At 41.8% G+C, this 16269-nt stretch overlaps 1 protein-coding gene across 1 annotated transcript in view; it reads right to left on the bottom strand.

Annotated features, from left to right (window-relative positions):
* HSDL2 (hydroxysteroid dehydrogenase like 2) overlaps positions 1-16269 on the bottom strand; it is a 29056-nt gene that overhangs the window by 7673 nt on the left and 5114 nt on the right. The window contains exons 3-6 of the mRNA XM_039543064.1: positions 15693-15791; positions 15393-15507; positions 10989-11092; positions 9849-9947 (exon numbers count right to left, since the gene is read on the bottom strand). Coding sequence (XP_039398998.1) covers positions 9849-9947; positions 10989-11092; positions 15393-15507; positions 15693-15791 — 417 coding nt within the window. The remainder of the gene's footprint in view (positions 1-9848; positions 9948-10988; positions 11093-15392; positions 15508-15692; positions 15792-16269) is intronic.

Below are 16269 nucleotides of genomic sequence, written 5' to 3'. Positions count from 1 at the left end.
ACCATCAGGCATGCGTAGAAAGTAGTTAAGATTTCAATGTACCATTAGGTAATAATCCCTGTTCCATAAACTGCAGTACTGAATGTACCTAAACACGTCCAATCTCATGGGGATAACAAACAAGATGTAAGGAGGAAGATGAAGGATACAGGGTACATTTATATGTATATGGAGGTACTAAGGGCCTGATCCTGCAAAGTTCCATCAACTTCCACAGATTTCAATTGTCCAGGTACAGTAGTGAAAAGTGACCCCTAACTTCAATTCCTGGGAAAACTGACTGTGTGCTGTTACAGCAACCAATGACATCTCACTTCCAGTCTGGCAGCCAGTACGTCCCTCAGCCCGCACCGCTTCCAGCAGCTCCCATTGGCCTGCAGCGGCAAACCGCGGCCAGTGGGAGCCACGATCGGCCAGACCTGCGGACACGGCAGGTAAACAAACCGGCCCGGCCCGCCAGGAGCTTTCCCTATACAAGCGGCGTCCCCAGTTTGGGAAACACTGTTCTAGTAAGTATACAAACCCATTCATCCCTCATTGTAGGGAAGTCTAATCTATAGATCTGGTGACGGTCTGATCAGTATCCCCAATTTGTTTTTAATAGTTGGACCTTTTCATAGATACCCTAAAGAACAAATAGCAAACAGACTTACTGTACATAAAGTGTAAGTTACTTGAACTATGGTTATGTAATAGAGACCTACACGCTACTGAATATCTGTCCACACTGAAATGTAAATACGTTTCGAAAAAATTTAGCAAGCAAATTCACTATGTGAAAGATGCCTAAATATGCCAGTGTTGTGGCTTATGTAACCAGCATCTGTATTATCTATGTGCACTTATGGCACTGTAAAAATATTATATATTCAATGTATAATTTATTTCTATGTGGTAAAAAAGACAAATGTCATGTTTCCCAAGTTCTAGACATCATTAACATGTTTTAAAATACTATTAGCACTTTACAATCAGAAAGATTCTACAAAGCTTTAATAAAAATAATAATAATAAAAAAGCTACAGCATCAGCGAAATTCAACCACCCACGGGAAAAAGGATAATTATTAGCAAAAGGACACGGTACTACCCAGCGGGGGGGAGAAGGGGAAATTGTCCAAGGACAATAGGCTTCACCCTTACTCTTCAGAAAAGTTCCATGGGATCTTTATGATCCCCACAGAGCAGGCAGGACTTCAGTCAAATACATTTATTCCTTTGGTTTCAGACAAGCTTGCTTTTCTCCACAAGTAGAAGACCAGACATTTGCTTAAATCAAAATCAACTGTAAAGAAGAAATAATTTGCATCCATTTTAGCAAAGTGATAAGCTACAGCGAACAAAGTTAATCAAACAGATTCACATTAAATTTCAGTGGATTCATTAAAAAGATAAAGGTTCACAGTATTTTAGATGCCACACAACTACTTAATTCTTCTATCTTAGGACGTGATTACCTGAAATGTGTTATCTTTGTTTTTCCATGTATTTTGAAGATAAACATTTTGAGACTCCTTGTGTACATTCAAAAGATTTTAAGCGATTATTCCCCTTTCTTAATTTAGGATTCTGTGATCACGGAGGGAGATATTGAACTACAAAGCCTTGCCTTATATTTCTAATGCTCTTAAAGTGAATTAGGGAAGACAGATATTCACTACTATAAAGCTTAGTCTGCATATAGAATAGCTGATTTTACAGGAAGTTTTTAAATTACCTTATAAATTACTGTGCAGACTCTCACAGAGGACACTTATTCTAATAAATTTCTTTTATTTATAATGTTGTTCTTGCTTGAAGACTGGCTCTTCAGTGCATCAGGTTTTGAAGGCTCCTGTGATGAGCCACACTCAAAATAGAGAGTGCTTCTAGTGTGTCCAATTGTATTTTTAAATACTTAGTTTGTAAGATACACGTGCTTTAAAAAAAAAAAATACTGTGATATATATTCAAATACACCTCTACCCCGATATAACGCTGTCTTCGGGAGCCAAAAAATCTTACCGCATTATAGGTGAAACCGCGTTATATCAAACTTGCTTTGATTTGCCGGAGTGCGCAGCCCTGCCCCCCGATGCACCGCTTTACCGCCTTATATCCAAATTCGAGCTATATCGGGTCGCGTTATATCAGGGTAGGGGTGTATAATTAAAAGTAGTAACTTTCCACACAAAAATATCAAGTTTGAACATGTTTACTTAGCCTAATCTAAGAAGTCCTTTAATAATAATAGCCAGAACTGGGAGCTCCTGTTATGTGTAATTGCACAGGTGCTGTTAGTTCTACCACCCTTTTGGAATTACACAGGCTTCGAGGCTGATTTCATCGGAGTTGAAGTGTGGTGTGGGGAGACAAAAGAACACTTTCCTCTCCCACCACACCTCTTAGATTGCTGACTCCATGGTGGGAGATGGTGGACAGCTTCCATAAGGATACGCTGAAGTTAGCCCATGAAGGCCAAAGTGGGGCTTGAAACCCCAATGGTGAGGGCATGTACTGAAGTACTGAAAGTAGAACCAAGGAACGTCTAGTATGAGGTGTAGGGAAACAAGGGCCTCCAAAACAGCGAGGCTCAGGCTCTATTCCAGATAACAGCAAGGCAAACTGTGGATACCCTTGGCACAATCCTCAGTGATGAAGTAATTGGAAATGGGCTTCTCCTCAACTTAAATGAAGGTTAGAATCTAGGACAGGGGAGAGTGGATAGTCTCTCTCTTGAATCTCCTACAGAGCCAAGAGGGACTGAGGACAGAATAAGGGAGTGCAACGTCTCTGGGGGAAGCTGATCCTTCATTCAGCAGCAGGGAAGGCAACACAGGCCCTAGAACAGTGGATGAAGACTTCTCCCCCAGTACTCCAAGAATTAAAAGTCCCTTTTTTGGAACTGGACAATTTCCCTGCTGAATGCACCACACTTAGATCTCTTACAACAGAACTGGAACTCAGAGGGAGTGAGGTTCCATCCAGAGTGGATTTAAAAAAACAAAGTGATGAATGGTCAAAAAACTAATTTGATACACATTTTCCTTTTTAAAAATAAAAATATTTAAAATTAAATTTGAAATTCTGCAACCTATGTTAAGCCCTAAACTTACGATATTACTTATTATATAAAAATAATTTAAAATTGAAAAATATTCAAGCAGTACACATTTGCTGAAAAACTTTTTAACAAAAATCAAATTACTGAGCTAGTAGAAGTCACTGACTAAGCATCTGGACCCAGAGTTTGTTGAAGTGCAGAGAGAATATCTTCATTTCAGTTTACTAAACTAGTTTAGTTCACTGACTAGTTTGTTTAAATGTAAGACTCCAATTTGGAGTTGAAAAAGCAGGCAAGCCTTTTTTCCCTCTTCCAATGTATGAATAAAAACTGGTGTGAGTGGATGAGATCCACTAGTTCTAAAATCCTGATGGATATGATAACCCTAAAATCAGTTTACTTTGCTAACTACAAATAATCATAGAAATGTAGAGCTGGAAGGGACCTCATGAGGTAAACTAGTGCATCCCTCCACCCAATGAAATATACCTTTATAATACTTTTTTTTTAAAAATCACTTTAAAATGCAAGACATATTTGATTAAAACTACTTTTTTCTCTTATGTATCCAGCAGATTTAAGGTAGTTTTATTTAATCTAATTAAAAAAAACAAAACCCCTTACATGATGCATTTTTTATTGAATTTCACTTTCTATCCAAGTAGAGCTTCACGCAAAACCATGAGTAAAAAGATTAATCCTCTAGTAAATAAGAAATGTGTCAATCACATTGAGCATCAACCTTTCTTTAGGAAAAGAACTAAAAAGTACACATGCAAAACAAAATTAAAATCAATTATGTAAACCAAGGTTTACTATTTGTTGATTTAAATCAATCCATTTTGGTACCCTCTCTTTTGTTTCTTCTCTGTACTTGATAATGAGAGACAACTTCGGTGACAAATGCCATGCTGTTTTTGGCCTCCAAGGCCCTCTCAGAATAGAGCATCTCTCAGACATAAACGTGGACAGCCATAGGGATCAGGGTTTTGAAGGAGCAGAGACTGTGAACCTGAAGAGCTACCAGGAGCCTCTTCCATCGGCAAACACTGAAGCCAATACTGAAGATCCTTATGGGCCAGAGTAGCAAACATCTGTTGGGCAAAAGCCCTTCTACCCAAGCCACAAGAACATCAGGTATACGGGAGTCTCTCACAGACATTTTGCCTCTGCAAGGAACACAGTCTTTAAGCTTAGCCTCTCCTACAAAATCCAGTGTCAGGGCAGGAAAAAAAGAAGACACCAGAATAACTCAGTTGGGTTAGGAGAGGCAGTTGCTATGGAATCAGACCTATTTAAATCTTAAAAAACTCCCAACAAAAGGAGAAAAAGCAAGAAACTGGCTGACAAGAGCTAAAGTCAAGGAACCTGAGGTAGTAATTCCAGCTTGCTGCTTCAGGGTAAGTCTACACAATTCACGGCAGCGTAGCCACCAAAGCCACCAAAGCCGGGTTGACAGATGTGGGTTTGTGCTACCATGCTAAAATAGCTGCAACAGAGAGTGCATTGAAGTTGCAGCTCATGCTGGAGCTTAGGCTCTGAAGCCCACCCCCAACCCTAAGCTTCAGTGCCTGAGCTCCAACATGAGTTGCAACATCTACACCGACTATTTTGAGAGCAGTAGCGTGAGCCCAAGCCTGTCGACCCGGGCTGGGAGGCTAGCTGCCACAGGTTGTGTAGCTGTATCCTCGGTCTCCTTATACAATCTCACCTCAAACGTTTTACAGCTTGAGACACGGTCTGCACCAAACCCAAGAATCAGAGCTTTCCAGAGAGTTCCTGGATTGGTGCAGTGTGCAGACGCATCTCAACGGGGAAGTAGCTATTATGAACTATGTTTAACCAGGAAAGTCTCCTCGTACAGACAAATGCTAGAGGTGATCTCCCCAGGTCAGGGCTGAAGCATATTGGCAGGGCAGCATGCAGAAGCTTCATTTTTGCCATCTGTTCTACCTGTTCTTTTGTTCAAATAAAGGACTTCAGTCTTGGAGAGTGTCAATTCACCACCTGTTGTAAGTACTAAATTCACATACAGAATTTAATTTGGTTTTTTAACTTTGTTTGATAGTTTAACTTATGTTAATAGCAGTAGATCAAAATGCCCATAAAGTTTTTGGAGCAAAGGAGGGAGGGAAAGGAAGAGAGAGAATTCCAACTACTTCTCAGACACAGATTCACAAAGATGTAATTGATAGAAACATCTGATTTCTTTTTTTGGATATTTTAAATCAACAGCAACAAGTACCTTTTTTATTGGAGTGCCACACTAGAGTTTGAAATTTTCTAGTTCCACGGTTGTTTTGCGGGAACTATTTCACACCTTCTTTTGAAGCACGTAAGTTGAATCTTTTAACAGTACAATTAAAATACAATTTTGAAATGTATTAGTGATGCAAAGGTGCAAACCTCATTACTCAGTTTATGTGCCCAATATGGTAGAATTCTAAGCATACATGTACTCTTCATACTCGAATGAGTATAAATAAGCAGCATATGAAAGCTGTCCCTACGATCGTGTATAGCACTCTTCCTTTTTTCAAATCACATCTGTAAGTGGCTATACCTTATGTAGCGGGGTGGTCACCCGTTCCTGCCCTGAAGGGCTTAAAACTGCCCTTGGCGAGGGCTAGGGTAGGGGAAACCCAGGCTGATTGGGGAAGTAGCCACAGCTGGGCCATGCCCCAATCAGGCCGCAGCTGGCCCTTATAAGAGGGCAGTGGAGTGAGAGCAGTTAGTCTCTCTCTACCTTCAGAGAGAGAAGGGCCTGGCTGCTGGGAAGCTCAGAGTGCCTAGAGTGAGGCAGGGCTGAGGAAAGGCCAGAGGGGCTGGGGAGTTCCAGGCTGGCAACTCCCCAGGCTGCAGGGCCTTGTCCAAGGCCCCATAGAGGCACTGGGTTGCAGAGAGAGGCAGCAACCTTGCCTATGATGAGTGGCTGACACTGCAGTCTGCCCCAGGGCAGGGGGTGAGTTGGTGACTGGCAGTAGCCTACGACTGAGGTGAGGTGGGATAGGGGGTGGGGGTTCCCTGGGGAGACCCTGAGAGAAAGGGGTTACTGCCAGGGAGCAACATCCCAGATAATGGGGCACCTGAGTCCTGGGAGGGACACGGGGGCCAAGCGGCAGTGGGACACCGGCCTGCAGAGTGCGCTCTGGAGGCTGGAGAGTTAATTCCCTGAGATGACCAGCAGGAGGTGCTGTGGCAGTGAGTCTACCACCGTCACGTTTATAATACATCCTAAATTAAAAAGACATTTAAGCCATATTGGCCTACCTGCAGGGAGGGTAAGCCTTAGAAGATGGATAAAATACCGAGAAGAGTTATGTTCTATTTTTCAAGCTGTTCCACGCAACTTTGAATCTGGTTACCTCCAGTCAAAGCATTACAAACTGAACACTTAAACAATTAAACATCCACAAAAAAAAAAATCAAAATCTTTAAAACTAACTTGACAAATTTACTCTGCTACTCAAGGGGTCATAAGAAGTTTTTAGTTAAATTCATTACTTTAGACATAAATAGCAGCTCTAGACTGATGAGAAATAAGAACAAATGTTAAACACATTTGGACCTTCCTACATTCATTTGCTTTAAATCACTAATGTGTAGATCTGGCTGTTTTTACAGAGATAGTGTAACTTATTGTGCAGGTGGAAGAGAAGGAAAATATCTACATTTTGCAAAGGAAAAGACTAGAATAAAGCATAACATAGCCTATACCTTTGATTCTCAAAATAATCTTACTTGGTTCAATTATTGTTTTCTTCTAAGTGAGAGACTAAGGCCTGGTCTACTTACCTTTTTTTATACTAGCATAATTATTTCAATTAGGTATGTGACTTTTTTAAAACCAAAGTTGTTGTGCCAGTACAATCTCATTTAGTCTGTCACCCCATGCTGAGGGAGAACCGGTATATCTAGACCAGAGGTGGGCAAACTATGGCCCGCGGGCCACATCTGGCCTGTGGGACCCTCCTGCCCGGCCCCTGAGCTCCTGCCCCAAGGAGGCTAGCCCCCAGGCCCTCCCCTGCTGTTCCTCCTCCCCCCGCAGCCTCAGCTCGCTCCGCTGCCAGCACAATGCTCTGGGCGGTAGGGCTGTGAGCTCCTGGGGCAGCGCAGCTGCAGAGCCCGGCCTGACCTGGTGCTCTGTGCTGCACGGTGGCATGGCTGGCTCCAGCCGGGCGGCGCGGCTGCCTGTCCTGGTGCTCTGGGCGGTGCAGCTGTAGCGCCACCAGCCACTGGTGCAGCGTGGTCAGGGAGCAGGGGGGGATTGGCTAGAGGGCAGGGGAGTTTGGGGTGGTGAGGGTGCAGGGGTGTGGATAGGGGTCAGGGTGCTCAGAGGGTGGGGAACAGGGGGGGTTGAATGGGGGCAGGAGTCCTGGGAGGGCAGTCAGAAAGGGGGGGGGGTTGGATGGGGCAACGGGGGGCAGTCAAGGGCAGGGGTTCCGGGGGCAGTCAGGGAGAAGGGGTGCTTGGATGGGGCAGGGGTCTTGGGGGGGCAGTCAGGAATGAGAGGAGGGTTTGGATGCGGTGGGGGCGGGCAGTCGGAGCGGGGGTTCTGGGGTCTGTCAAGGGACAGGGAACTGTGGGGTTGGATGAGGCAGGAGTCCCAAGGGGGCCATCAGGGGGTGAGAAGCAAGAGGGGTCGGATGGGGGCCGGGACGGGCCATGTCTGGCTGTTTGGGGAGGCACAGCCTCCGCTAATGGGCCCTCCATACAATTTTGGGAACCCGATGCGGCCCTCGGGCCAAAAAGTTTGCCTGCCCCTGATCTAGACCATCCCTGACAGGTGTTTTTTCTAACCTGTTCTTAAAAGCTTCCAGTGATGGGGATTCCACAAACCCTGTGTTCCAGTACTTAACTAACCTTACTTTTCTTAACATCCAACCTAAATCTCCCTTGCTGCAAAATAAGTCGATCACTTCTTGTCCCAACTTCAGTGGACATGGAGACCAACTGATCATAGTCCTCTTTATAATGACCGTTTATGAGCACTTTGGAGGGCAGGATTAGAATTCAAAATAACCTTGACAAATTGGAGAATTGGTCTGAAATCAACAAGATTAAATTCAACAATGTGCACAGCACTTCACTTATAATGGGGGGTGTAGCGGGGTGGCTACCCGCTCCTGCCCTTTGGGGCTTTAAAACAGCCCTGGGAAGGGGCTTTTGGCTGGGCTGATTGGGGAAGTGGCTGCAGCTGGGGCCACGCCCCAAACAGAGCAACAGGGCCTTATAAGGCAGGGAAGCCAGAAGCCAAACAGTCTCTCTCTGGCTATAGAGAGAGATGGGCCTGGCTGCAGGGAGCTAGACCGAGTACCTGAGGGAAGCAGGGCTGGGGACAGGCTAAGGAGCTGGGGAGGTCTGGCCTGGAAAGCCCCAGGCTGCGGCTTAGCAGAGGGCTAAAAGGTACTGGGGGGGGTTGCCAGGGGCAACCCAGGGGTAGGCCAAGGCAGCAGGTCCAAACCCCTTTGCCTGTGATGAGTAGGCTGATACTGCAGTCTGCCCCAGGGTGTGGGCTAGATAATGACTGGCAGTAGCCACTACTGAGGCAAAGTGGGGATAGTAGGGTGGGGGTTCCCCTGGGAGGGGGAGACCCAGTCAAAGGGGCACTGGGGTCCTGGGAGGGACACGGGGCCAATAGTAAACAGGTGGATCACCGGCCTGCAGAGGGTGCTCCGGGCTGGAACAGAGCTAATTCCCCAGAGTCACCAGCAGGAGGCGCCGCAAGGGGTGACTCCGACCCTGTTACAGGGGGAAAAAAAAAATCAAATGCACATCTACAAAATGGGGCATAACTGACTAGGCGAAAGTACAGCTGAAAAGGATCTGGGGGTTATAGTGGATCACAAATTGAATATGAGTGAATGTGATGCAGCTGCAAAAAAGCAAATATTCTGGGATGTAGTAACAGCAGTGTTGCATGTAAGACATGGGAGGTAATTGTCCCACTTTACTTGGCACCGGGGGGCCCTGAGTGGTAGTTCAGTGTCCAGTTTTGGACACCACACTATAAGAAAGATGTGAACAAACTAGAGAGAGTCTAGAGGAAAGCAACAAAAATAAGAGGTTTAGAAAAGATAAAACCTAAAAGGAGAAGTTGAAATAACTGGGCACATTTATTCTAGAGAAGAGAAGGCTGAGAGGGATCTGGTAAGTATTTAAATATCATAGAAGCATAAAAACCTAGGACTGGAAAGGATCTCAAGAAGTCAAGCCCAGCTCTCTGTGCCGAGGCAGGACAAAGCAGTCAGGCATTCCAAACGCTATCAGAACGTGCTTCTTGTCAAATATCTTCTCAGAGGCACAGCATATATTAAAAAGATAACATAACAAATGATCCTTTTGTGATGCTGTTTACATCAGAGTCCTGTGCACATTAAAAAGGGAACAGAACGTAAGAAAACCAATGGGCAAATTAAACCTTTAAAAATATATTTTTTTAAAGTGGGTCAGTGAGCCAACCACTCCACAGGTTGCTTCAGTCAAATGTAAGGCATAAATAAGCTGCTAGCAAGCAGCCACTCACTATTTGCAGCACATGCGGTCAGCCATTTGATTAAAGTCACAGTGGCCTAACAACTGAGAACTATGGAAGAGTATTTTGTAGGAAAAACACTGAATATGAGCAAGGAAAAACAAAAAAACCCTCAGGACAGTGAGCTCATTTTCAAATCCCTGCTCTGAACAATCTTAAGAAAGCCTATTCAGAGTGACATACATGAGGTCTGCAAGATGGAAGGCTGAGCAGAGAAGAAATCCAACTAACAACATCAAAGAGAACATTATAGTATCTTAAAACAAGTCACCTGTTTGAGGCCATAAAGCATTGACTGCAACTTCTCCTCTAAATTCTTCTGCCATCCCCAACACGCACATGGACATGCCATATTTAGAAATGGTATAAGCTAAGACAAAGTAAGAATTTTATTTAGTAAGGTACAAATATAATGTCTGTGAAATTTTAAGATTCACTGATTTAATTCTTTACTCCTTGATGTAGTGTAATTTATTAAAAAGAAGTTCCTTAGAGTGGAACAATCTACATAAAGTAAGAACTGGGAGGAGAATGGGTCTGCATTGAACTTTTTATTAACTAAATGTTTTGAACATAGAATCATAGAATCTCAGGGTTGGAAGAGACCTCAGGAGGTCATCTAGTCCAATGCCCTGCTCAAAGCAGGACTAACCCCAACTAAATCATCCCAGCCAGGGCTTTGTCAAGCTGGGCCTTAAAAACCTCTAAGGAAGGAGATTCCACCACCTCCCTAGGTAACCCATTCCAGTGCTTCACCACCCTCCTAGTGAAATAGTGTTTCCTAATATCCAACCTAGACCTCCCTCACTGCAACCCGAGACCATTGCTCCTTGTTCTGTCAAGATTAACTTCTTTATTATTGTTTCACTTGCACTAAAATAGCAACTACAAAAACTTTTAACAGACAAAAAAGGTGATCTAGTTTCACTGTAGGTTTGAAAAATTAAGTTTTTACCATCCTTTGGCACAAAATGCTTTGAAGAGCACAGAGACAGCAGAATTGTCATCAGGCTCTTCCGTACACATAGGGTCTATGACCTGCTTCTGGCCCACAATACTAGAAAATTGTATTTCATTATTCTTATAAAAGAATGACAAATCAGGAGTAGTTTTGTCTGATTTTCAGATAAGGAAATGAAGACAACTATTAGTGTACCATGGTGTTTCATGGAATTGTCAATAGTATTCCTTATATGGGAAAGGACTGGCAGGACCATGGAGATCGAATTACCCTCTTACCCCTGAAACAGTCATGAGGCATGTCTTCTAGTCTTCCCCAGCAACAACAGGTACAGTATAGGCTGTGGTAAAGTAAGGGCTTCAGTATCCAGGCCTATCACTCTTGTGCCTTTCATAACTACTCATTCATTTTTAAAACATTTTAAAAATAAGTAAATATAACACCACCTACCACAATGATTTTTGAACCATATGGGATTCAGGTTAATTGGTGGGCTAATGTTAAGGATATGAGCAATGTTACTCTTTCTTAAGTAAGGAAGGCATATTTTAGACCTGAAAATGAAACAAAAATTAGACATGTTAGTAATTGTCAGGTGCGTCTCTTTTAAGTAAACATTTTATAATTCTGGCAAATGCCACTATGTTTTAAAGATGCCAGTGGACATACTTTGAGATCTTTTATTTTAAAAGATGCTGTAATCTACTCATTACTTTGATCTCATTACTTTGCACCTGTCCTCATATCCATATTCTGCTTAATCTAAACAGAGAACCAATATAATATCATCTTATCTGAATGAAAAGTCCTTCCTAATATTTATGCATTCACACTGGGCCAGATTTTCCAAAAAAACTTAACCTACAAATGGAGTCAGATTTTCAGAAGTGCTCAGCACTCAGCAGCTCTAATTGTGACACTTTAGCTAGACTTTTTCAGACTGTTAAACCATTTCTCCAATGTATTAAGCAGAGAGATTTTTCTTCCACATTAGCCATGTACGTCATCCTTTAAGTATTTTCCCTTTCACAAAAACATACTATAGGGAAAATCCCATTCTCCATTAAAAGGAAAACTTCACCCATTTTCTTCAGTTCAAAAGCCCAAAGACTTTACAGTGTACATGGCACTTGTCACAAGATGCAAACTGTATTTTATAAAAGCTGGTCAATACAATTGCCATTTCTAAACCTAGTGCTGCAAATGGATATCTGCTGGAAAGTGATGTAATTTACGATAGTTAGTAGCGAGAAACTGATGTAAGCTTTTAGACCCCAATCCCACAACTGACTACATGCAGTTATGTGCAATCAGTTGCAGGGGTGCAGCTTCAGACTGTCAGCTCTTTGGGAGCAGAGACAGTCATTTACTGCAAGTCTGAACAGTGCACAGCACAATGGGGCCTGAACCTGATTAAGATCTCTAGGTTATGCCACAATAAAGTATTAAAATAGTAAGTAGGATTTAACAAATTTCCAGTCTACTTTAAATATTTGAGTTCTGGTTGACTATGAATCAGTTATTAAACAAAATGTTTAATTTTTATGTTATCAGACATTACATTACTTCTCATCTGAAGAAAAATGTTTGCATTGAATTCCACAGGCTACAGCCATGACTATGAAATCTGCTGCTTCTTTTGGTCCAACGAGCCCAAGTCCATTCACCTTCTGGGCACTTTGTAAGGCACAGCTGTGCACTCCATTCTCTCTCTCAATGGGAGGGTTGGGCAAGGATGGTTTTGGTTGAGATGGAGCATGCCTTTCAAAGCAAATTTTTTGACGCTGTATAACTCAAGTTAATGTTTAATTTTCTGCAAGTGTATGAACCAAGAACACGTTGACAAGAATATGTATAAAATAGAAAATTTAAAAACCACACACAACCATGCTACTAATCTTAATAAATGCAATATCCTGCATGTGGAATTTACCACAAATCTCATTAAAGAACTGACTTTTCACACATTTATTAATAGAACCTGGCTACATAAGCAGCACGGGAAGAAGAAAAAAGGGGATGAAGTGTGTGGATAGGTTATGCATTAGGTCTTCTGAACTGATTGTTACTACCACTGTAACTAAGACCATTCCCTGGTGTAGGAGACAGAGAGAGCCTGGAGCAGTGGGCCTGGTGTAAGATCTATGGCCTGAACCATCAAAGTTAGGTCATGTCATGAACCAAAGTCAGGCCATATATTAAAGCTGATGCTTACAAGTTTACTGTCTGATACCTGACCTTGACAAAGGTATTGCTAGGACACAGGCACTCCTAAGAAGAGGTGTGTGCGCGTGTGTGTGCGCGCCAAAGATTAGCCCAGATACAGCCTGACCTAACACCAGATGAGAGGGTTGACAGCAGAAACACCTGGAGCAAGATACTGGGGAGGTAACAAGCAATGGTCGTGAAACATGTACGGTGGCATGTAAGTTGTTCATCTCAGTCTATAAATGTCGGGATACATCACCTTAACCATTTGTGAGGCTGAGGGGACAGCAGAAATTCCTCCTGCTGATTGAGCTGCTCCTTGCCACTGGGCACTCGTGTGTTAGTGTACCTAACTTTGCCTTGAGGGCAATAAACCTGGCCGAGTGCCTTTGTCACTGAACCATGCCTGTGATCTTTCTTTCTGGGTAGTACTATCGAGGTCTGCTGAACCAACTATCTGCATGGCTGGGACAGCATTACGGAGAGAGCAAACATGCACACTAACTGTCAACACTTGTTTGTTTTTTTCCTTTGGGTGTCATTTATCTTTCATATTTTTCAATGTTTAACAACACAAAACTAAAGCTATTTTCCCCTTTTAATGCACTGTAGCAATCAAAGGAGAGAGAGCGATCCCTGTAAAAAAATTGCAATATCAGCACTCCTTACAGATATTAATCAGAGTTAATGTCACCACCGAGGAAATGTGGTTGCCATTATTGAGAAAAATAATATTGTAATATTGAAAATGAGAAGAGTACTTATTCAGAGATGTGGCAACAGCCATCCATAGGGTGCTTTTCAATAGTTTCTTGAAACATTTTCCTGCCTGTTATTCTAAAAGATGATTTTCCCTAATGAACTGTGGCACTTTACCCATAGTTAAGTAAAATGTTTCAGGACTATGTGAGGAAAAAACCAAAACCACCACCTTTAGTATAACAAACAGAAGTTTTTGTTGTTTATCATTTTTAAACTACACATCTACCCTGATATAACGCTGTCCTCCGGAGCCAAAAAAATCTTACCACGTTATACATGAAACTGTGTTATATCGAACTTGCTTTGATCCACTGGAGTGTGCAGCCCCTGGAGCGCTGCATTACCGCGTTATATCTGAATTTGTGTTATATCGGGGTAGAGGTGTACTTTTAGAGCAACGCCCTTCCCCCCCACCCCCACAGTTTTTATACTATTTTTAAAAGATCAGAATAATTTCAAATATACTTTTCACTATGTTAGGTTCATTACTCAGACAATAAAAACAAATTCATCTTTATAATGTTGCACTACAGATGTTGCTCTAAGAATAGAATTCAAAAGATCAAAGAGCTCCTTGATCCCACAAACATTAATTGAATGAAAGCCTCAAAATTAAGGTTTCCATTTTAACTCTCAACAATTTAAAAAAAACAAAAACACTAAGTGTTTAGAAAATATAAGATTTCATTTTAGTGTATTACCAATTTGGAAAGATGAACAAAATATAAAAAGAGCCATACAATTGTGGAGTCAACTCTCAGTGATATTTGATGAAGTAATGAAACCAATATTGTTATGATGGAATGGTAGACCATATTTTCTTTCACTGAAAATGGACTTCCTTCTTAATTATTCTGATTTGTTTACTGTAAATCATCTGACAGGCCTTTTTTCCTTCATAGGGCTGAAAAGGAACACTGGTAAGAAGGCAATTTACAATTAAGATACACCCATCACAAAAAGATACAAAGTGAGTTAACATTTATAATGATTTCAATTACAACAAGAGAGCAGGAAAGTTTCATCAAATCCTGGGTCTTATGATCTGAAGTTCATTTGCCAGAACTGCATTAACTTAGCCTTTTGTTTCCTGTATAGAGAGCCTGAATACTTTTGTGTCACAAAGTCACTGATCACCAGCATTCAAGATCAAACATTAAGGACCAGATCCACAAAGGTATTTATGCTCCTTACTTCCATTGCTTTCAAAGTACGTTAGGGACCTAAATATCTTTGTAGATCTGGGCCCTAGATCTTGCTGCAAACCTAGGGGAAAACCTTTCCAATGACACATGGCACATCCTTTAGTCTTTCAACCCATAATAGAGTTGCAAGAGTTAATCTTCAACCATTCATTCATAATCTCCCAATTATTCATTCATGTATGTACACACACGCCTTGTACCTTATACTTTCACCTCAAATTAAAAAGTTAGCGTAATAAGATAACTACAAAAGTTACTGCGTGAAGTGATATTGTTAAGGAGGTTGAAAATGTAATTAAATCTACTGATGTATTTAAACAATTTAGAGTAGCAGCCGTGTTAGTCTGTATCCGCAAAAAGAACAGGAGTACTTGTGGCACCTTAGAGACTAACAAATTTATTTCAGCATGAGCTTTAATTATCACTTCAAAAGGTTTTTTTCTCCTGCTGATGATAGCTCATCTCAATTGATTGGCCTCTTCCAATTGGTATGCGTACTTCCACCTTTTCATGTTCTCTGTATGTATAAATATCTCCTGTCTGTGTGTTCCATTCTATGCATCCAAAGAAGTGAGCTGTAGCTCACGAAAGCTCATGCTGAAATAAATTTGTTAGTCTCTAAGGTGCCACAAGTACTCCTGTTCTTTAAACAATTTAGTTTCCCAGATACCGTACTTACGCAAGGTAGGTTCCTCTTGTGTTAGCACTCATCATAAGATCCACTTTCTTTGTAGGAGTTTCCAAGGTGCCAGTCAAGGAGATAGCACTCGCATTGTTCACCAAAATGTCTATTCCTGGTTTTAAAATAATTAATTTTGCATTAATATTTTAAACTCCACCATGTAAAACAAAAAGCAGGGAAAAAACAAAGTGTACTATTCAATTCTTTTAAGCTAACCTTTTAACTATTTTGACTGAAAATTTAGAAGGCTTTTCATTAACACACACACACACCACCCTCCATGATCACTAATTTTACCTCCAAATTTCTGTACAGCTTTCTCCACTGCATCAGCGATTTGCTGTTCTTCCCTCACATTAACGATGCATGGTAAAGCCTTTCCTCCAGCAGCTTCAACTGCACAGTGAAAAAAAAATATTTTTTTTCATTTTGAACTTGCTCTTACACTGAGCAACCAACATGGGGTAAAATATTCTCAGAGTTGGTGATGATTATCAACAGACTTCAAAAAACATATCATGCAATCTTTACAAGTACTGAGCACCATCAACTTCCACTGGCTTCAATGGGAGTCAAAGCTGCTCAGCACCTCACAGGAATGAGTTAATAACTGTGGCAAGCCAGAAAATTTAAGAGCTGCAAAGGATCACAAGCCCACACAGTGGCATTAGAGGTGAGTACACACAGACACATTCATTCTTAAGAGAACACTAACTTTCCTATATAGCAACATCTTCTACTGTTTGACGATGAAAGGTAAAGGGGAATCTGCAACCATGCATTCCTCACCCAGACTTCCTTAGAGAAAGGGGGAATATTTCAAGTTATTGGGGGGAAAAAGCTAAAAGTTAAAGTATGGCCTGTTCTTCAATCA

This window comes from Mauremys reevesii, linkage group 6 (genome assembly GCF_016161935.1).
Source record: "Mauremys reevesii isolate NIE-2019 linkage group 6, ASM1616193v1, whole genome shotgun sequence".
Taxonomy (NCBI): domain Eukaryota; kingdom Metazoa; phylum Chordata; order Testudines; family Geoemydidae; genus Mauremys; species Mauremys reevesii.
The sequence above is the reverse complement of the archived record's forward strand: the minus strand, read 5'-3'. Positions and strand labels throughout refer to the sequence as shown.